Raw genomic sequence first — 23,775 nt, 5'->3', positions numbered from 1 at the left:
CATTTATTTCCTCGAAGTGATAAAGAAAATTAGTTGTCTTTACACTGTGTTAATCATAAAGCACTAACAAAGTATAACATGATGTTATGGGAAATAACTTTCTTAAAAGGTCTGAGAAAGCATTGTGGTAGTTACATTGATATATTAGCAACCAAAAACTAGTTGTTAAGTTATTGTATAGGAGAGGGATGCTTGAAGTTGCTGAGCTAGCAAGCTGTGATTCCTGGATCTTCCAGTAGAGTGACTCCACATGTGGCCTATGGTAGTCTTGTGAGTCTAAATATTTAGTTAACCTAAGAACACCCCCTGGCATTCCAGAACCAATTAACCTTTATTCATTCAGAGTTAAAAACAAAACAAAATTCAATAAATTGGACTGAAGAAAGACAGACTACCAGACTCAACAAATGTTTAATGCCTTCTTTGTTGTTTTAATTACTTGTTAGACAGTAGTGCTAGGAAAGATAATACAAGGTGAATGAAAAGAAAGGTCCAATTTTAATAGGGCTACCTGGGTTCTTGACTTACTGTGTATGTATAATCTAAAGGAGGCTACTAGGAACAATCATCAAATGTGTATAGCAGTGTGTTTTCTGAGTTATTATTGAGGTCTACTCCCAATTTAAAGTCACCCTCCAAGTGCTTTTTCATGTGATCTCAATGTGTTTTCTTCATGGCAACATCACTAGCTGAAATGATCCTTTTTATTTATTCTTTTTGTTATTTTATTTATTTATTTATTGGGCATTTATTTGCCTAGAATGCAAGCTACCTGAGATCAAAGAATTTGTCCATCTCACTTACCACTATCTCCCAAATAATTATTACAATGGGTGACATAATGGGATCTCTGTAAACACTTGAATTAATGGATGAATGAATGAATCATGAAAAACACTTTCAGGTTAGTTTGTTGTTAGTTCCTCTTAGTTTGTTGTTTTGTTTTTTTTGTTTGTTTTTGTCTTTTCATTTTGCTTCTTCTTCTTTTTTTTTGGAAAGGTTTTTGCTATAGGGTGCGTGCACTTGCCAGAAAGACAGAGAGACAGAAAGCGAGAAATCACCCCCCAAGGAGGATGGCCACACCACAATCCCTTTTCCATTCTCCTCTCAGGATCTTGGGCACGCATACACACATGCCTGGCGTGACTTTAAGCCACTGGGTCTGGGACTTGAACCACAGTTGACTACATGGGAGTTCAGCAACATAGCGATTATGCCAACTGCTGGTCCCTTGTTTTTCTTTATGGTTGCTAAATGTTGAGACTGAATGAGATGATGATTTGGAGAAAAGGCTGATGGATTTTCTGTCATTTCCAAGGAAGATTCTGATAAAGATATGCTCTTTACCTTTGCAGAAAGTGTTGTTTTTCTCTTTTGTTTTGGGACTTGGGACTCTCTTTTGTGGAATCGGGAACTAATCATGGAGGACAGGGAATGCTTTCTGTTCTTCAATGTGCTCTAAGAAAAGGAACTTCTCTTTTTGTGTTCCCCAATGACTTACTCAAATATAAAAGAGTTGTTTTTTTAAAAAACAAAGCAATACTAAACTGTATATCTTGCTATTTTGGTCTGTGAAACTAAACCCTTAAGTATTATGAGACATGATTAATGGCTTTATAACACTAAAAGGTGTATAGGGAAAATAGGTAACACAATTGCTGGACTGTGACTTTTAGTAGTAATCTGCTTTGGTTGTCACCACCGTCCCATTTTCTCATCCACACCAACCAAACAAAAGCCAAAACTCCCAAAACACGTGCCCCTGGCTCTCTAGTCTAATTGGTGTACAAATTTGTGGCAGTAATCCTAGAATGCCGTAAATGTACACTAGTCAGCCCGGAAGCATTCGTTCTCCTGGATGTTAGAACTTTCCCCGGCCTCACACTTTTTCATTACCACCTCTCAGGCATCCATTTTTTATTGCAGACATTTGACTGTCTTGGGCCCAGAGCCAAAACAAAACCGCCTTTATTAGGGGACCTTATACTACCACTGTATACACTAAAAATGTAAAGTAATATAGAAATGTATTCATGAAACCTGAGATATGTGTTGGGGGGGCCTTAAATGTATATGATGAAAAATACCTATGTAGGGCTCTAGTTTAAATACATATTTAGGGGTGTTTGTGTGTCTTTTATTTTTTAAATTGACTTTATGAAGGTATCATTTACACACAAGAAATACACTCATTTAAGGGTACACTTGGGGAACTTTTGGCAAATGTAAGGTACAGATATTTTTAATAGAAAAAAATGAGATGCAACTTTCAGCTAACTTGCAGTTTATTAGATTGTTATGGGAATAAATTAGACTAAGTAAGAAAATATGGGCCACGTGGGGAATGATGTAGCCAACCTAAAATACAGAAAAATAGCACTTGTACCATTTATAACTCTTCCTGATATGGAAACCTAGATGGTCCTGATTTTTATTGGGTATACAAGTCTGTTGGAATCATACAGTTTCTCTCCATTACACAGAAATGTAGATCATTACACTGCATATTGTCTGATAGTTTTCTGGGGAGTTTTTTTTTAAAAAACAAAATTGAGTTGAATTCATGCTTTTGGAAGAATAATTTACATTCAATTTAAGACAGAGTTTTATTGATTGCATTCTCGTTTGGAATAACTGCAGGGAAAAAATCACCTGGGCTAAAGCAAGTTGGATACCATTTACTAGGGATTTAGCTGTAAAAAGAAACTCATTTCAATTTCAGTGGTGACAGCTGTTGAGTGAATTTTCCTGTGATATCCTTCACAGCAGGAAATGATATATTGTAACTTTGGCTCCCTTGATTTCCTACCCACCCAACAAATCCAAACTGCAGGGATTGTGTTTTCTAAATGTCTGAATAGCCTAGCTCGCGTGGACAGATATATATTTTTTTAACGTCTAAAGTGGGTAAAATTGTGATTGCAAAAATGGATATATGGATGATGTACAGAAACCTTTGTTTCTTCTTCCTGAAATTGTTCTTCCATTTGTGCCATGATTATACCTGGCTTTATACGAAAGGTTGTATTGGAACTCGGTATACTTTTATAGAATGATATAGGAGATTACAGTTCAGTTTGAAAGATGTATTAGCTTACTTTTTAATGGTCTGAATAAATATGTTTCCTTGGTGCAGAGATCAGTTGTGATTACTTGTGATGTTTTCTTCACTGCTTTTTTATTTTATGCCAATTTTAAAAATATGATTAACTATAGCCTGCCAGATAGAAACGAGTAAATGGTGTTGTTAACCTTATTAGGTTCAATAGTACTGGGAGATGCTTGTCAGCAAAGGAAATATGTTTTACATAATACTTTTATTTATTTATTTTTTTTTAAAGATTTTTGCGATAGAGTGTGTTCCCTGGAGAAATGGATAGAGAAAGAAAGAGAGACAACCCCCCCCCCCCCGGGTTGATGGCCATACTACAGTCCCCTCTCCTCCACCCTCCTCTTAGGATATGCACACACACGCTGTATTGAGTCTCAAGCCACCAGGTCTAGGACTTGAACCACGGTTGGCCATAGGGGAGTCCAGTGACATAACCATTATGCCACCTGCTGGTCCCCATACTATTGTTTTATGAACCTTAGAATCGGAGAGGGAGGCAGAGAGACACTCCTCAAGGATGGGAGAGGAACTCTTTCCTCTTTGGTTTAGGAACTTGTAATCCACATTCCCATCCTGCCCAACATGACTTCTTATGAATGAGAGAAAAGTGGACTGCTGTAACTGGGAATTGAGGTGAGCCAGACAACCCCAAAGACTCCTAAATAAAAATGTGTCACAGCTTAATTTTTCTTTGAACACATGATTCAGGTTATCTCCAAACTAATCAGAATTAAAGGTCACTTTCCTAATAGTAAAAATGGCAAATTCTGGCTAAAATTAAATATATGATTCCTAAGTAAAATGTGAAAACATTTAGTTGACTTAAGGCACTTTCTTTAGTGGTTACTCTTGCAGCTTATATTCTACCTCTAACTTGTGAATTGGTTTTAGTTTGGCAAATAGAAATCAGGGTAGGTCTGTTGGCTGTTCTACAGGTTTATTGTCTAGTCCTCCAAAGAATCATTTGCTTGTCACTTGTCATTCTGTTCTTACTGAAGGTTAGCGATGTCTGGTAGAAACAACAAAAAGACAGATGTGAACCAAAAATACAATTTTAAATTACTTAAGTGAGGGACCAGCAGATGGTATAATGGTTATGTCTCTAGACTCCCTCATGACTGACCATGGTTTGAGTCCCAGACCCAGCAGCTTGGAACTCATGTCAGGCATGTGTGTGTGTGTTTGTACCCAACATCCCAAGAAGAGAATGGAGGAGAAGGGATTGTGGTATGGCCATCCTCTCTAGGGGGTGATTTCTTGCTTTCTGTCTCTCTGGTGAGTGCATACACACTCTAGCAAAATCTGTCTTAAAAAATAAATGAAGTGAAATTAATTTTAGTAAAGTGTCTTTTTAAACCCATACTCAAAATATTATTTTAACATGTAATTGACATGCAAAAATTACTCATGAAATATTTTATCTTATGTTTTCATACCAAACCTTTTAAATTCAGTGCATATTCTACATTTATTGAACATTTCAATTCAGACTAAGCTACATTTGAAGTGCTAATAGTCACATTTGGGTAGTGGATACTATATTGAACAGTGTGGCTTTGCAAAATTGGTTTCCATTTTAAACTCCAGTGTCTGAGGTTGAATTTTTGTATTATCAAAACTTCAAGTTATAAGTATAGAATAGGATAGACCTACAAAACTTCCCAGATATCAGATTAGTCAAAGATATCTAGATTCTTTTCAGTGTTAAGTATTTTATTAATAGTATAAAGAAAGTAGGAAAGAAGTTACTGTTTTTTTCTATTACTCATGGGAAGAAATTGGTGACTGTTAAGAATAGAGAAAACAACTGGTATGTCTATATGTCATAATTTTAGACTTTGATGGTGATGATGATTACAATTTGAGTGGAAAATACAGTGATAAACTCTACAGGCATCTGATCCTCATAGCAATCCTTTGAGGGCAGTGCTTTTGTGAACCTTTTTATAATCCCCATTTACTAATGATTAAATTGAAAAAGATTAAGAGATTTTTGCAGTCACACAGATAGTGCGTGCAAACCCATGATTATTAGATTCTAAAACCTATTCTTACTCCCCCCCCTTTTTTTAAGAGAGATTTTTGCTATTAGGTGCATATGCTCACTGGAGAGACAGAGACATAAAGTGAGAAATCACCTACCGGGGTGGGGGCGGGGGAAGGAATGACCAAGCCACAATCTCCTCTCCTCCATTTTCTTCTTGGGATTTTTGGCACACATGCACATGTTCCTGGTGTGAGTTTTAAGCTGCTGGTTGAGGGACTTGAACCACAGTCGACGATATGGGAGTCCAGCAACGTAACCATTACACCATCTGCTGGCCCCAATCCATGTCCTTTTTTAAAAGTTTATTTATTTTATTCATGATAAGATAGCTGTGCATGTGCACACAAGCGAGGGAGGGGAAGAAGAGAGAAACACCCTTGTCAGAGTCTTGTCATGCTAGATTCTTCTTCCTCACCCCTCCTAGTCCTCAGGGTCCCAGGCACATGCATGCACCTATGTGTTCTCAGGCCAAACTGGGACCTGAACTCACAGCCTTGTGGCTCCTAATACTGCAGTTCAGCTTGTTGTTGACTGTGCCACCAGCCCAGGCCAGACTCCCTTGTTCTTTTATGCCTCATGATTGCCTGGAAAAAATGATACGGATGAGAAGTAATTACACCTAATCCCTCACCTGTTGCAACGATTCCACTATTTTTGTTTACTCCCTCAAGTTCTCATCAGTAGTCTGAAAAGGAGAAGATGACTGGAGACGTAATCACCCTTGAAAACTGGCTTTTGTCCTCTCATTTTGTCAGCTATGCTCTGTGGCATTTGTGTCACAGTAGTGGTTCTTGCGAACACAACTCTCAGGGCCGAGGTGTGATGATCCATCTTCTACTAATGATCACTGCCACAGCAGGAAAAGATTTTTTTTTCTTAACCAGCTGATCTTGTCGTGAGACCCACATATCTACTTTCACATAATTTCTTCTTTTTGTTTTCAACCCTCAGTTTCGACACTCCACAACAATTCCCTGTTGTGTACCTAAGTGCTCATATTGATATTCGTGGTGCATTGAGCATGACTCAAATTTCTGACTCCCTGAAGTCCAAGAGTATGTCTGCCTCTCACAGATCAGATCTGTGGAGTTGTACCTGTTTCACATTTATCTTTTCATACATCTGTGGTATTTTTGTTCTGTAAATTAGATGTCTGTGTGATAGTGTTTTGGGGAAATTCTCATTCAGTGTAGATGTGATTAATTATGTCTTCCTGTCTCAGCCATTCCTCAACCCTCCCTCAGACTCCAATATTGAATTGATTTAAGTGAATTTAAAATAGAGCCCATTTAAATGGTTACATAAATGTTTTAGATATTTTGAAATATATTTTCCTTTCAGCCCTCAAGTTATTGAAACTCTGTTGGGTTTACAGTTTTCTGTTTACTGTTATTTTAAAGTTATATTGAAAACTAGTCATGCTTATCTCAGACTGTTTAATTATTAGCAAGATAATATGGGAGGAGAAAGTTCCTCAGATGTGACTGAGTTTTAATTAAGTTGTATGTAAGTTTATTGAACAAATGCTACAGCGAAAAGGTGCCTTTATAGTCTATGTGTATCATTACTTCTCTTACAGTAGGTTTTTAAAAACTTGACAAAGCCTCAAATTTTTATTAAAACAGAGACCTAGCACCTTGTTATTATAAAAGAAATTAGGATTTAAAGTTTTTTTGTTTATAGTAGTGGTTTTTGTTTAGAGAACCGTGCCTCAGAACCCACTTGATTTTCTATTACTTCATTTCAGTTTTTATTTTCTTTCTTCCCTTTGCATCCAACCTACACTTTTTATCTATAAACTGTGATTTAGAAACTTCCTTGACTTTGCTTCTTTCTGGTCATTCTCCTGATTTGTGTTGATTCACCAGATCAGAAAAAAACAGACCTCTCTCCCCTCAGAGGCCATGTGCATTCACCAGGGAGAGACAGACAGACAGACAGACAGACAGAGGGAACGGGGAAGGCGCACCGTCTATGGCAAATGATCACCCCGCCCCGTGTCTTTCATTTCTCCCTCATTTTGGGATTTTTGGCATGCACATGTAGGAGCCCAGAATGTTTCTCAAACCCCAGGGTCTGAGACTTGACCTGTGGAGTTGGCGATCTGGGATCTAGCCACCTTAACTATCACACCACGGACTGGCCCTCGACTTTTCTGTTACTTCAAAAAGCTATTTCTTTATTACATGCTTAATCTAAAACACCTTTAAGAGTCTTAATAAACTCAAATCATGTACTTTTATAAACCTGGTCAAAATTTCAGAATGTTTTACTGTGTACAGAATTGGTAAACTACAGATGCTGCAAATACTAGAACAGTGGCCTTGGACTTTTTTTTTTTTTTGGTCATCATCACATCCTATGTCTAAGCCTCCAAACTTAAATTATTTTGTAAATACAGTTTCTCATTCCTCCGATTTACTTTCCAGTCCCTCATTGCCTCTCACTGTCACCTTTCCTTTACCCCAGCCGTCCACGCCTGTCTCCGCGTCACCTTTTCCCTCTGGCTTAGCAGGCTTCCCTGTTCACCTCGGATGGGTTGTCAGTCATTTCAGCAGCATTCTAATAGCTTCCCAGGATGCTGTAGTTGGTGTTGCTCAAGCATAACTCTCTGAAGTCAGTGTCATTTCATTGTGTAAAAACCCTGAATTCTGCGCGTTGCTGTACCTCCTCCCACCCTTCATTTAAAAAGAAACCTCTTCTCAGTGGCCTTGCGGGACAGTTGTCCTGAGCACTGTATTGTCACTTACTACATTGTACTCTCTGGATCTGTCACTGCTTGGACTCTTCCTTGGTCACAAAGATGCTGAATGAGTGTGCTGAAAGATTGTGAGGCTATTCAAGAACTCCTGATAATTTTTTTTTCCTTTTCATAATTAGAATCTGTTTATATTCTGATAAGGAGGGCAAGTGGAATGTGGAAAAAAAAGTCTGTTATAGAGAGTCTGACAATCTAATGGCAAGAAGTTCAGCCTGGGTTTTATGCATGCATGTGGTTCTGTTTGGGTAGTAAAGATGTTTATTTTGCTGATACAACACAGTAATTGTTATATTTTAGCAAGAGGACACTCTTTTCTCTTTCATAACCCAGTGTCTTAAGATAGTATTCTAATGTAATTGAATACTCACTGAACCGCATCCATATGGTTTTTGCTACTTATCTTTAACTTGAAGAAACTCTATGACATTTCAATCTCTTTGCCTTTCACCTGGCACACTCCTAGATAAAAGATGAATTATGCAGAGAGTGCAAGTAAATCACTGCAGCTTCTAATCCCTTACCATCCGTGTTAGCGGATGAACAAGATGATGCCTAGTTTTGGCTTGCCTTTTTATACTTGTGGCAAAGTAGTAGCTAAGCCGAGAATGAAATCAAATCTCGATTTTTTTCAAGATTCTCTAATTAATTCAACACTCCTCTTTATATGTGCCAAATAGTGATCAGTGACATAATTTGAATTTTATAATCCAAAATGTTTCTTGGTGGGTTGGATAAAAGAAAATGGCATTTGTAGTACATCTCACTTTATTCTTTTATGCAAGGTTTGTAGTAGAAATGTTTTCATATGTATTGAATTCTCCTTATTAAAAAATTATACATTGGTGATAGTGAGTATCACTCAAAATAAAGCTGTGATTGGTACCAGCAGTTAGCGTAATGGCTATGTCGCTGAACTCCCATGTAGTCGACCGCTGTTTGAGTCCTGGACCTGGTGGCTTAAACTTAGACTGGACACGTGTGCGTGCGTGCCAAAGATCCCAAGAGGAGAATGGAGGAGAAGGGATTGTGGCGTGGCCATCCCCCTGGGGGGTGATTTCTTGCTTTCTGTCTCTCTCTTTCTGGTGAGCTCACTCGCCCCATAGCAAAAACCTCTCAAAATAAAAAAAAAAATAAGCTGTGATTATTCTAAGCAGATCAAAAACAGTATTTTTTGTTGGATTTGCATGTGTGTGTGTGTAGTTTGAAGCTATTAGAAACAGCTTTTGCTGATAAAAATACTCTTTCTTGTTTTTCTAGTGTAATTACTAAAAAATGTTCATTTATAAAATTGATCTACTTTTTTGTTTGTTTAGGTTTTTGCCATAATGCACATGCACTCACCAGAGACAGTGAAAAGGAAAGTGAGAAATCACCCCCATGGGGAATGGACTCATTGTAATTCTTCCTGTTCCATTCTCCACCTAGGATTTTGGGCATGCATGCACACACGCCCTGCATAATTCTCAAGTCACTTGGCCTGGGACTAGAACTGCGGTCAGCCATGTGGGAGTTCAGCACTTTAACCACCTTGCCACCTGCTGGTCCTGATGTACTGTTTTTAACTAGGGAAAATAGCAGTGTATTTGAACAGTTTATGACTGTAATAGTGCATTCATTTGAAAGCAGAGTGATGTAAAGCTGGCACTGAGCTCTGAATGTGAGGGTGTTTCAATGCCTAGTCCTTCCAATTTCTAGTCATTTTTTTCACATGGCTTTCTTTATCAAGTATAAACCTGATTGTATCAGTTTTGGCCTTAAATCTTTTTTTAAGAATTATTTTATTTAACTTTATTTAAATTTGACCAAAGAGAGAGGGAGGGAGGGAGAGAGAGAGAGAGAGAGAGAGAGACAGACAGACAGACAGACAGACAGACAGACAGACTGAGAATGCAAGCCGCTAGATCTGGGACTCAGGCTATGGTCAGCCATGTGGAAGTCCGGTGCCCTTAAACACCATGCCACCTGCTGGCCCCTGGCCTTGAATCTTTTTATGGTTTTTCATTGCCTACAGAGCGTGGGACATAAGGCTGCTTAAGAGCTGACTATCTTGTGTGTGTCATACAATCCCTACCTCTGCTACATCTGTCTATAACCAGTTTAAGTATAGATGGTTCCCTGACTTAGGTTGGCTCAACTTACAATTTTTTTGACTTTATGCTGAGTTTATCAGGGCATAACCCCATTGTTGCATAATGCCAAGAACAACTTCCTTGCAGGATAGTGGGCATTCAACTCCATTTACTGAGTGACTGCTCATGTTTGTACATTATTTTATCATTTATAGAGGACTTCCATATTCGTTTATCTATTTGATATGAGCAATCCTGTTAGATCACTGTAATCACCACCTTCAGTTTATAGTGTAGGAAGCTGAGGCACGTAGAGGTTAATGGCTTGGCCTGTTACCTCCCGGCTGGGTGATGGGTCCTTTGCCGGATCATGTTCATCTCCCTCTCCATCCTGTTATTTCTGTACTTACTGGTCAAGGCTGCAGTTACTCTCTGTACTGGAAGGAATGTGCTTTACTGATTCTAATTAGTACTTTGAAAAAATTATTTTATTTGAGTTCCTGAGCATTTTTGTCAATTAGGCAGGTCTGGTATATTAGTGCCATTTTACAAATGAGGATGGTGCAAATCAGGATATCCAGTGGTCTTCCGGTTTGTGGAACTAAGGGTTTCAAAAGCAAAAACAAGAGTAGGTCTTGATACTTCGATCAACTACTGTCCCATGCTGCCTCTTTGCTCGACTGCAAGATATATTAGAAAGTGAAATAAATTTTTATTTTGGGGATTGTACTGAAGCAATTCTCTCATTATACTCTGTATTTAAGTGTAAGGTTTTAAAGTTAAAAGCAATTGTTGGTTTAACTTAGCATGAGTTTGTATGCCATAGTACTAGAATAATTAATGTGTAACATCTAGTGACACATTGATTGTCAGAAATGTATTACTTGAGGGGGAAATAATGTAAGAGTCAAGGAGCTGTGTTTCAGGATTTGGGATCTAGGGGAAGAAGAATAATTGTTTTCTCCAACCCCTTAGTTGGTATGGACCCCTCTAACAAACCAGATTAACAAGAGGAAACAAACAAAAGTCTAGTAACCTGTATATTTCATGTATACATGGGAGACAGAGAATGAGTAGTTCTCACAAAGGTGAATTTAATTTCAGTTTATATTACCTCGTCAACAAAGATTGGTAAATTTTGAGAGAAGTGACAAGACAAAGGAGAAGGACATTGAGTCTCTGGGGACAGCAATTTGTGGGAAAGCAACTAAATGACAGGTTTATAAAGGCTTATTTATAAAGCTTGTTAATGTAGATCCCTCTATCATCTTTAGATAAGGGTTCCAGATAACTTTTCTTCAGAGGTTAACGTTTTTTCTAAAGGGAGCAGGATACCTTTCGTTTTTGTAAATTTGTGTCCTGCTTTTGGGCAAATGGGGGAAGACATTGCTTTCCTGCATGTGCTTTAGTTCAGTAGTCTTTCACATTTGGGGCAGAATATTCTGGTTTCCTTCAGTGTTATTTTACTCATCTTGTTCTCCAAGTAATTCTCAGACTTTTCTTTGCTCATGGAAGGTAGACTCTGGGGAGGGGACATCCACACTTGTAATAGTATACTGGCCAGTAGCTGCAGCATCCCAAGATACTACTATAGTTTTGCTTCCAATCCATATCCATTGTTTGTAAAATTGATTCATTGTGGAAACGGCAGCCTCTCTCCAGAGCGTCTTGAGCATACACACGGTTCTGCAGGGAGACTCTGTACTGAGCCGAGTAGGAAGTAGACAATCTAGAATTTTTTATGATAATGACACTTCTCTCTATGATTACCCTTTAGATGCAGTGTCTGCATAAACCATGATTTCAGTGTATTTTCCTATATAAATGAACAACTGTTTTTTTTTTTTTTGTTTGTTTGTTTTTTTTTTTGAGAGGTTTTCGCTAAAGGCTGTGTGCACTCGCCAGAAAGACAGAGAGAGAGACAGAGAAAAAGCGCGAAATCACCCCTCCCCAGGGGAGATGGCCACACCGCAGTCCCTTCTTCTCCATTCTCCTCTCGGGATCTTGGGCACACATGCACACATGCCCAGCGTGAGTTTAAGCCACCGGGTCCAGGACACGAACCGTGGTTGACTACGTGGGAGTCCAGCAATATAGCCATTACGCTAACTGCTGGTCCCAATGAACAACTGTTTTTTGCAGTGTCATACTTGTGTGCACCTGAATCTGTGTTTATGGGTGAGGTAGTATGTCAAGACAATGAAAGATTACAAAGATATATGGCTTTAGTTAGTGTATACCAAATTAGTTTTCTAATTTCAAAAAATTCTACAGGAAAATATTTTATGGGGAAGATGGCATGGTATAGTGAAGAAACAGGGAATTAGGAGTCAAAAAGTTTGAGTTTTCGTTGCAGTGCTGACTTGCTTTCTGATCCTAATGAGTTTCTAACTCCTTTGAGTCTCCATTTTTCATTTGTCAAGTGTAAAATAAAAATACTCTCAGAGTAATTATGGGGATTTAACTAGAGCATAGATGAAGATTCTTCACACACTGTAAAGTGCTACTCAGATATTTATTATAATAAACAACGATTACTGCAGGTCAGGCCCTTTAACACGAACTTTCAGATTCAGACCTCTTATCAACACTGTAAAGCTGGCATCATTATCTCCCTTAGACACAGAAGTACCCTGGGATACAGAGAGTCTAAATAACTTGCTTAGGATCTGTATCTGTTATATGATGGATAGTTCTTGATTTAAGCCCTGCTTTCTTTTTCTCTGTATTGCCATAGTGTTAACAAGGGATAAATAGGGGCAGGCTTCATGACACAGGTAGCTGTAATACACCGCTGGATCCCACATGGTGACTTTTCAAATCCTCAACTTGGTCACCTGAAGCACTCAGAACACATGTGCAAGTTTCCAGCATCTCACAGGCTGGAGAACTGGAGGAAGGGGATCACTGCATGGCCAGACTCTATGGAAACAACTCATTCTCTCTTTCTTTCTCTCTCTCACTGTTACTTGCACATGTACATGCTATATCATGAATAAAGAAAGAATATTTTTTAAAATATAAGAAATAAATAGTAGAGATTTGAACTTTAATAAGTTGAATTATATTTCTAAGCAATGAGGTGGTGCCCAACAGTAGGAATCAAGAGAACCAGACTGTCACTATTTTTTGTATTATTTTGGGGTAAGTTACTTAAATACATACTGTTAAATAAATTAAAAACACTTGGCTGAATGGTTTACATTCAAGTGTTTTCTTATTTTGACTTTAATTTTCTTATTCTGACTTTTTTGGTTTATGTAAAAGTGTTTTCTTACTCTGACTTTAATTTTCATTAGGAAAATAAGTCCTTTGAAGTAGTCAAAAAGTATTTTATAAATCCTATTTTAATATGCTTTTTGTTTGACTTTTTCATTTAGTCATTCCTATACTGGCCAAGATTACAGTACACAGGGAAATGCTGGGAAGATTTCTTTAGAACAGATCGACTCAGTAAGTATCACATCTTTTTAAGCTTTGATCTTTGTCAATATTGGAAATACCAGTTTTCTTCAAAGATTTTTGGATGGGCAAATGGGAGAGGATATTATTTCATCGTTTACCTATCATTTTTAAACAAAATTTCATGTTCTGTGAATATGATTTTTTTAAATCCTAAAATTAGATTTTATTAAAACCTAATAAAAGTTATTTATTATTTGATAAAAATAAAATTTACTTATTTCAAAGAGGAATTTTTTAAGTAATGATAGCTAAATGGTATCTATATGTTAATATTTAAATACACCGTACATTGGGCCAGCCCTATAGAATATTGGTTAAGCCTTGTACATGGGAAGCCAGATCCAACATGGGTACCCATAGTTTGAATCCTGGCCCCAGAAGCATGAGAAACATGTGGACATGTGTGTCCCAAATCCCATGTGCCCCAAATCCCGAATGGATGGAGAAATGGAGGTTAGGGGATTGCAGCATGACCACTACCCACTGGGGGGGAGGGGTGTGTGCATGCGGGCTCTCATGCTCTCGCCATTCCCTCTCTCTTGAATAAATAGGTTGTCTTTTTGTGTGAATAATTAAATACTTGCAGATAATATATCCAGAAATAACAATAGAATTACCTACCTTACACAATTGGTGTAAAATTTCTTCTCAAGGATATCCTATTTTTTAATTATCTCTCTCTTTCTCACTCTCCTTTTATTTTGCTAGAGAGCACTGTGTGCTTGCTGGGGAGAGAGAGAGAAAAACAGCTAGAAAACACCTACCCATGAGGGATAGCCACACTCTAATCCCTTCTCTATTTCTTCTTTTGAAATTTTGGGCATACACACATACACATTCCTGGCATGTTTTTCTTTTTCTTTTTTTAAAAAATATTTATTTAATTTTATTCATTCATTTTAATTTGAACAGAGAAAGAGAGAGAGAGAGAGAGAGAGAGAGAGAGAAAGACCTGGGAGGGTAGTGAGATAGTAAGCCATCAGCTCTGGGACTCAAACTGTGGCCGGCCATATGGGAGTGTCCAGCGCCTTAACCCACATGCCACCCATTGGCCCCCTGGCATGTTTTTCGAGCCACTGAGTCACTGAGCAGTTATCCTTGTAGGATCCAGTTGCCTTAGCAACCCTACCACTGGTTGGCCCCTTTTAACTTTCTCCAACAGTTGTTTCATCTCTCGCCTCCACCCTTTCCCCCCATATGATTTATGTTTATTTTTAAATTTTTTTAGGTTTTTGTCATAGGGCATATTGGGTACTTGCCAGAGAGATACCGAGAGAGGGAAAGTAAGAAATGAACCCCTACCCCACCCTGGGTAGGGGTAAGCCACTATGTAATCTCTTCTCTTCTGTTTTCCTCTTGGGATTCTGGACATGCATGCACAAACGCCTGGTGTGATTTTCAAACTACCACATTCAGGACTTGAACCATGATCAGCCATGTGGGAATCCATCCTCGTAACTACCTCGCCATCTGCTGGCCCCTATGTTTACTTTATATAATATGAATGATTGGAGGTTCATTCTGTTTCTGATTTTAGGTTGATGTTTTATCATTCACAAGCAAATGTGAACTTGGTTGGATACGGTGCAAGTTCACAGAAGTGTAATCATTCATTAATTTAGCTACCATATATTGAGGCCATCAATTATGTACTAGCCACTGTGCTGTGGATTGAAATGAATAAAACAGAAAATGTACCTACCTTCGCAGACCTTATGTAGGGGAGATACATGTAGACAACATAGTAAATAATAAATGAGCAATATAATGCCTCTGCAATAGGCATTGAAAATTCATCCCAGATCCTTGTCTTATCATTTCTTTGCTCAATCGCCACAGTCATTCTTCGGTCTCATTATGAGATATCCTAGACCCCGTCTTTTCCTTTTCCATTATTTGGATTACTGTTGATTACTGTCAAAACCTATAAAGCATTCTTTTTGCTTTCATTCTTGCTCTCAAATAGTCTGTTCATTGTAGAAGGCCAGTGCTCTTTTTACTTATCGAGTCATATCAGTTTTCTGATCAACACCTTCTATTACTAAAATCTAAGCTCATTTTATGGCCTATCAAGCCCTATGAACTTGTCGTTCCAATTTTACCTTCTTCATTCTGGCTCACTCACTGAGCTCTAGCCATATGGACCTTTACTCTTAGCACACCAAGCTTGTTTCTTCTCAGGGTCTTTGCTTTTATTACCTTTTCTTTAAAAAAAAAAAAAAAGAATTATTTATTTAATTTTATTTATTCATTTATTTATTTTAATTTGACCAGAGCCACCAGGTCTAGAACTTGAACTATGGTTGGCTGTGTGGGAGTGTCCAGTGCCTTAACCACTATGCCACCTGCTGGCTCCACTTTCATTATCTTTACGTTAACAGTATTCTGGAATCTTCATTTGGTTGGAATTCAATATACATCTCTGCTGAAATACCATCTCCTCAGAGACACTTTCCTGGTGTGCAAATTATCTCACCCCTCTTTTAGTTACATTTGATCCCATTTTATTTTCAGAGCTTTTGGAATCAGATGTTATCTTGTGAAGTATGTGATATAATTATCTATCTCCTCCCATTGGAATATGGGTTCCTTATGAACAAGGTTTTTGTATTTCTTAGGAATAAGTTTTGGGACAAGCATAATGGCTATTTCACTGGACTCCCATGTGGCCTACTGTGGTTCGAATCCCAGACCTAGTGGCTTAAACTTGGTGCTGGGTGTGTGCGTGTGCATGCCCAAGATCCCAAGAGGAGAATGGAGGAGAAGGGATTGTGGCATGGCCATACCCCCTGGGGGGTGATTTCTTGCTTTCTGTCTTTCTGTCTCTCTCTGTCTTTCTGGCGAGCACATGTGCCCTATAGCAAAAACTTCCCTGGAAAATAAATAAATAAATAAATAAATAAATAAATAAATAAATAAATAAATAAATAAATTTTTTTTTTTTTTTTTTTGAGAGGTTTTTGTTATAGGGCACGTGCGCTCACCAGACAGACAGAGAGAGAATAAATTTTTTTTTTTTTTTTTTTAATTTCTTTCTAGTACCCAGGATCATAAAGGTATTAAATATTTAATGACTATTTGGTGATTAAACTAGTAAAAAGTAGTCAAGAAAGCTGAAGTTGAATTGGGTCTTGAAGAACGACCTGACTTTGGCTAGATGACATAGGGGTGGGAAGGCTACTACACAAGATAGAGCCAGAAGAGTGAGAGAAATGAGAAAGTACAAAATATGACCGTGTGATAATAGTATAGTGAATAATCCATCTGACTGGAGTTAAGGGTTATTACTGGTAATAGTAACAACCTGGGCTTTCCTCCTCTCACTTTCACAGTGCTTCCAAAGTGCTTGATTTATGACCTTGTTGGAGCCCTCATTATATTATTTACTGCATGAATTTAACTTCTGTAATAATGAATATAATGATTGCTGTGTCTTTTCCCTTAACTTACCTGAATAAAAAGGAAAATAATGTTTTTAGGTTTTCCAAAACACCTAATCAATATTTGTTCTGTTGTGTATAATTGAAAAGTAGTTAGTTATTGGACGTTGAGAGAACCTAACATGTTCGTACTAAGGGTATTGAATATGCATTGATTTTTAGGAGTTTAGAAAAATGCTTTAGAAAGAATAATCAGGTAATAATATGACGGAACAAAAAGAGTTACATGAAAAAGAACCGCAAGACTTTCCTGAGACCTGCCAAGCGAGGATGTAGGTTTGGAACGGAAAAATTTAGTTGTTACTGTGAAAGGATGAAGAGAGAGTGGATGGTCACTAGAGGGAGCAGCAGGGTCAAGCAAAGTGAGACCTGTCTTAACAGTGAATTTGCCAGGAAATACGTGAGAAAGTAGGGACTTAAGTCTTGGGAGAAGGCTAGTTGAGAAAGTCATAGAATGCAGTTGAGAACATAAGTAAAAATGTTGAGTTAAAGTAAACAGTGATATTTTGTTTGTGTTTTTGTTTTGTTTTGTTTTATGACAAAAGGCACATGTGCATAACAGGTGTATGTGTGTGAGAGAGAAAGAAAGAGAAAATGCTTTCTCAGTAGAGTCTTGTCATGACATACTCCCCTTTCCCCAGCCCGCTAGCTCCTCAGGATCCTGGGCCCTTGCACATGTGCCTGGCACATTTTTTAGATCAACCCAGGAGCCAAACCACAGTTTGCTTCCAGCATGAAAAGTGCTAGTGTTAATGCTACATCACAGTGGCCTGGGTTGTATTTCATTTTGACATAAAAAGAAAGACCTGCAATTTTTTTTCTCTTAAATATTGATTTCTTTAGCACATTTATTTAAATTCTTCTTTTAATATTCACTTATTTCTGTGTTTTACTTAGTAATTGAGCTATCTTAAAAGTTTATCTGCTGCTCAGCAATTATAATTTTGAATATATAGTTGAGGAAAATGAAACCTTCTATTCACATGGAAACCTCTATAAGGTTTATAACAGTTTAATTTGAAATATTCCGAGAGTCAGTGGTTAAATAAATTGTGGTATTATATCCATACTATTGAATAGTACTTAAATGTAATAACTCACAGGTGAACTTAGATGAATCTGGAGGGAATTATACTGATTGAAAAATACCAATCACAAAACATTACATACTACATGATTCTATGTATCTGTGTATATTATACTCTTGTAACAATGAAATTATCAAGATGGAGAACAGATCAGTAGTTGACAAAGGGATAGGGGACTAATGAGGAGAAGGCAAGGTGCAGATGGTAGTTGAGGTGGGTCTGAAAGGGACACACGAGAGATCTTTGTGGTGATAGAATTGTTCTGCATCTTAACTGGAGTGGTGAATGCATGAATCTCCTCCACATGTGGTATAATTGCATGAAATATGATCAGCCTGTGGCCTGGTGGTTAAGGTGACTGGATCCTACAAGGACGATTGTACAGTTTTAGTCCTGGACCTGGCTCTAAACACATGGCACAAGTGTCTGTATGCCTCATATCCTGAATGGTGGGAGAAATGGAGAAGAGAAGCATGACAATGCCTTGTGGGGGATGTTTTTTCACTTTCCTCCTTTCTCTTTCTCCAGCAAGCACACGTGACCTTGGTGGAAAAAAAATGCATGAAATTAAGTGTACAAATGTAGACATAAAGAGGTACCTGTGTACAATTGATAAAATCTGAATGAGGCTAGTGGATTTTATCAGTGCTGGTGGTGCTGGTATTTTGGTTATGATATTATACTATAATTTGTGAGAGTTTATCTTTGGGAAAACTGGGTACATATCTCTTTGTATTATTTTTTTAAACCACATATGAATCTATAATTATCATCAAAGGAAAGGTGAAATTGAAAATTAAGAAGAAATAGGTAAAATACATTTTAAAGATACATTTTATTGAACCCAGTGTTTCCAAAATAGTATCACTATAATATGTAATCAATGCAAAAATATTAATAAGAATAAAGTTATATGCAATCACAGTAATATAGTAATGTTTCCTTATGGTTTTTATTTTTATTTCAATTAGACTAAATTTACAGTCACAACAAATATTATGTGGGACCTGACAAGTCTTCCATGTAACCAACAACTGTTTTTTCTTACAGCTTTCTACCAAATCCTTCCCACCTTGTATGCGTCAGTTACATAAAGCCTTGCGGGAAACTCACCATCTTCGTCATGGAGGCCGAATGCAGTATGGCCTCTTCCTGAAGGGCATTGGTTTAACACTGGAACAGGCATTGCAGTTCTGGAAGCAAGAATTTATCAAAGGAAAGATGGATCCAGACAAGGTAATCAGAGCTATAACTGGAATTTTATTTAGGTCTAAAAACTGAAATTTTGGGACCAGCATATGGTGTAATGGTTATATTGCTGGACTCCCATGTAGTCAACTGCAATTCAAGTCCCAGACCTGGTGGCTTGAAACTCATGCTGGGCACATGGGCGTGCATGCCAAGATTCCAAGAGGAGAATGGAAGAGAAGGGATTGCAGCATGGCCATTCCCCATGGAGGGAGGGGAGTGTGTGATTTCTCGCTTTCTGCCTTTCTCTCTGGTGAGCACACATGCCCTATAGCAAAAAATCTCTCTTAAAAAAAGTAAAAAAATCCTAATATGTCTCTTTTTGGAATATGCTCCTTGAAATATTTTTGAAATATACAGCCAGTAAAATAAAAGGCTGAAATTGCTTTCAGAGTTATATTTCTGTAGTAATGTATGTGTATAATTATACCCACATATACATACATACGTTCAAACATACTTAATATTGTTTTGAAGCCTAGGTATATTGTGAACAAATAAAGTGAAAATAATCTAAAATGTTTTCTATTGCATTATGCAGAATCTCTTATAGAGTATTTGTAGATAGACAATGATCATTATAAACCTGAGCAACTGCTTTTAAACATATTCACAGTACTATGATTTATACTCCTGCTCCTTATTTCTTTTTAACAGTGCTACTAATAACAGTTTTTCAAAATACAGTTTCTTTTTCCTTCTATGTCATGTGGTTCTAGTATGAAGTATATATTTTTAAATTTTATTTCTCAGTTTGCTTCCTCCTAAAAAAGGTAAAATAATAACAAAAAATATTGACCAAATAAATTTTGTAACACTTTATTATGTCTTGTATTAGTTTGCTAGGGTTGCATAACAAAATAGCACAAACTAGTTGGCTTAAACAACAGAAATTTATTTCCTCGTAGTTCTGGAGTCTGGAAGTCCAAGATCAAGGTATTTATAGGCTTGGTTTCTCCCAAGGCCTCCTTCCTTGGCTTGCAGCAATGTGCTGTGTCCTCACACTGGTGCGTCTTCTCTTCTTCTTGCAAGGACATCAGTCATCCTGTATCAAGGCCCCTGCAAAGATATGATCTTATTTAACCTTAATTTCCCCTTTAAAGATCCTTTCTTCAAATACAGTCACATTTGGGAATAGGACTTTAACATAAGAATTTTGGGAAAGCATAATTCAGTTCATAATGTGCCTCTAGCTATATATTGGGTCGTCAGAAAAGTCATGACGTATTTCTGCATAAAAAACAGAAAAACAGATTCATCATGACTTTTCTGACAACCTAATATTTTATTTAAAACTTTAGATCTTTTTATAATGTAGTGTAAGTGGCTTTTGGAGTTTTTATAGTTTTTCTTTTTTAATAATTTCTAGAGGCATGTGCACTTGTGGGGGGGGGGCGGTTAGAGAGGAGAGAAAATGAGAGAGCACCACTGTCTGTGGGAAATGATAAGCTGCAGTCCCTTCTCCATTTCTCTCCCCTTTTGGGATTTCAGACATACACGCACACACGTCTGCAATGTTTTTTGAGCTGCTGGGTCTGGGTCTCAAACTGTACAGTTGACCATATGTGATTCGGCTGCCTTAACCACTGTGCTACCAGTTGACCCTAGATTTATTTTAAAAACTATCTTCATTAGTAATTTTCCATGTACCCTTACATAAGACATTTAATAGTGTTTCTTTTAAACACCGTTTTGAAAAATATTTAGGCTTCTATGTCCTTTATTTTAAAGGCAACATATTCTGGGGGTCGGCAGGTAGTATGGTAGTTAAGGGCGCTGGACTCCCACATGGCTGACTATGGTTTGAGTCTCAGATCTGGAGACTTGCTTTCTTACTTCCTCTCTCTGAAAATATTAAAACCATAATAATAAAGTTAAATAAAATAATTCTTTAAAAAATAAAGGCAACTTATTCTGATTATAGAACATGAAAAATACAGAAACATTTATATGTCATTTTACCCTACTCAAATAATTACTATCATTTCAGCCTTTTTCTCTACTCTAGATAGCTACATCCCATTGTGTTTTTACCTATTTAAAAAATTAACATTATAATATGATAATTTCTCCATGTGTTGTCTGATGTTTGAAAATTTCATTTTAATTAGTTGTATAATACATCTTTTGATATTGATATAATTTGTTTAATCATTCTATTGTTGGACATTTGGTTGTGTCTAATTTGACTCTGTCATAAATGTGTTACAACCAGTATCCTGAGGACATAAATCATTGATTATGGTTCTGATTATGCCCTCTGTATATATTTACCAGGAAATAAAATTACCTAGCATGAAACTATAGACAGTTTTATAGTTTTGATGCATGCGATGAAATGGCTGTTAAGAAAGGTTTTAAATTAGACCCTTATCAAGTTAAGTGAGAATTTTGCTATGCAATTGATGTCATATATATTATTACTTAAATTTTTTTTAACATCTTTTTATTACAAATTGGATGTACTAAGTAGGTAGGTGTATTAGCACTCTCCAGAGAAATAGAATCTCACATGTGTTTGTGTTTACATGCAGAGAAAGAAAAGGAGTAGGTGTGTGTCAGGGGGTTAGAGGAAGATACTGATTATTGTAAGGAATTTGCTCACATGATTATAGAGGTTAACAAGTCCCAAGCTCTGTAATTGGCAAGCTGGAGATCTACAAGCACCAATGGTAGTTTTAGTCTGAGTACAAAGCATTAAAAACTAGTAGAGCCGATGGCATAGTTCTGGTGTAAATACTGGCAGGCCTGAGACCCAGGAATAATAGATGTTTCTGATGGAGTCCAAAGGCTGGGAGAAAGTGGGGCCCCAGCCGAGGGTGTGAGGCAGGAGAAAATTCTCGCTTTCCCACAGGAGACTCAGTCAACCATTTCATTCTGTCCAACCTTCAGCTGATTGGATGACAGCCACTCACCTTAGGGAGGATCACCTGCTTTACTCTCAACACCAACTCAAGTGTTAATCTCATTCACAAACACCCCTAGACACTTCCAGAATTATGCTTGACCAACTATCTGGTTACCTTGTGGTCCAATTAGGATGACACACAACACTGTTAATATTTGTGAGCCAGAGAGAAAGTGAGGCAGTAGTTTTGAAATGAAAAGAGAGAAGCCAAGTTAGGATTTTAGCTTTGTTTATGCTGTAACTAGTAGAAAGAAGAAAAGAGAGAAACCCATCTATGCTAGTCAATGTAGACAGGAGCTCTGAATACGAGGTGTTTAACTTAACAGCTGTTCACTGTCCTGTCTTCTTGTTGTACATATGGGGTGGCATGCATATCAATGTCATCAGTATTCAAGATTTTTATTTATTTATATTAAAGTTTTTACATTTTTTTCAAGGCCAGCAGGTGGTATAGAGGTTAAAGTGGCCAACTTCCCAATTTGAGCCCTGGATCAGCAGCTTGAAAATCACACTGGGTTCATGTGCCCAGAATCCCTGGAAGAGGATGGAGAAGGGATTGTGGCATGGATATTTTTCCTGGGGAGTCCCTATTTTTTAATTTTCCTCTCTCTCTCTCTCTCTTTCTCTCATGAGTGCACATACCCTATACAAACTGGAAAAAAGTTAAAATCCCAAACTTTTTTTTTTTTTTTTGGTTAGGGAGAGACAAGCAGTCTTAACAAGTCTCATGCCATAATCCCCACCCCTAAGCTTTTACCCAGCCAGGAACATATGCCCATGTAAACACTTTTGGAATGTACAGATTGACCTAGGAACTGAACCCTGATCGTTCATATAGCTTTTAGCATTGCAGAACTTGGCAATTCAGCTGTGCCTATGTAGACTTTTCTTTTTTTAAACCTGTGTGTATTTAAAATTTCTTTTAATGGGATTTTTATTTTGTAACCTAAAGTAGTTTTAAAAAATTATTATAAAATAAAATCAATACATAATTTTTTAGCTTTCTAGATAATATATAGTAGTCTTTATTTTCATTAGCTCATTATTGATTACAGCAAACATTTTGACTAGAAGATTATAAGTTGTACTTGTGACTTACTGTAAGTAGTATTCTGCTGCTACACAGTCTGTATTTATAAACGGATGTTCCTGTTTTTCTCAATTATGTCTTCTCATACATGTATTTGCAAGGAATTGTAATAAACTAAGGGATGCTAAATTATCATTGCTTTAATTGAATAAAACTGTTTGTTAAATGATACATATAAAATACTCTTAAGTGTAACACATTATTGATTTAAAATACTATTTTATAGAATATTTTATAAAATAATCATGGAGGATATTTATTAGATAGTTTTTATGGTGGTTTAATGAAAGGATTTAGGTGTTCAACCTGACTTGGATGATTTGGAATAACTTTTATGAATAGCTTATTTCCTCAAAGTGCAAGAACAATGCTGTAGCAAGGTCAGTTTCAACTAGAATTCTCCTTCACTATTGTCTTCTAAATGATCATATCTGATTTTTTCTTTTTATGCTTGTGTCCTCGTTGTAAGTTATTTGAGGTGTGCTGCTGTGAGCATCTAAGCAAAAATTATGGTACTTCACCATAACTTTATTAATTTTTTTTTTTT

General features: G+C 37.1%; 1 protein-coding gene across 2 annotated transcripts in view; it reads left to right on the top strand.

The window, feature by feature from the left end:
• The window catches only part of PRIM2 (DNA primase subunit 2), a 332,833-nt gene that overhangs the window by 201,865 nt on the left and 107,193 nt on the right, over nt 1–23,775 (top strand). For both annotated transcript variants that reach the window (XM_006149174.2, XM_027772133.1), the window contains exons 9-10: nt 13,370–13,442; nt 19,033–19,218. In XM_006149174.2, coding sequence (XP_006149236.1) covers nt 13,370–13,442; nt 19,033–19,218 — 259 coding nt within the window. The remainder of the gene's footprint in view (nt 1–13,369; nt 13,443–19,032; nt 19,219–23,775) is intronic.

Source organism: Tupaia chinensis, unplaced genomic scaffold (genome assembly GCF_000334495.1).
Source record: "Tupaia chinensis unplaced genomic scaffold, TupChi_1.0 Scaffold000256_1, whole genome shotgun sequence".
NCBI classification, from domain to species: domain Eukaryota; kingdom Metazoa; phylum Chordata; class Mammalia; order Scandentia; family Tupaiidae; genus Tupaia; species Tupaia belangeri.
The sequence above is the reverse complement of the archived record's forward strand: the minus strand, read 5'-3'. Positions and strand labels throughout refer to the sequence as shown.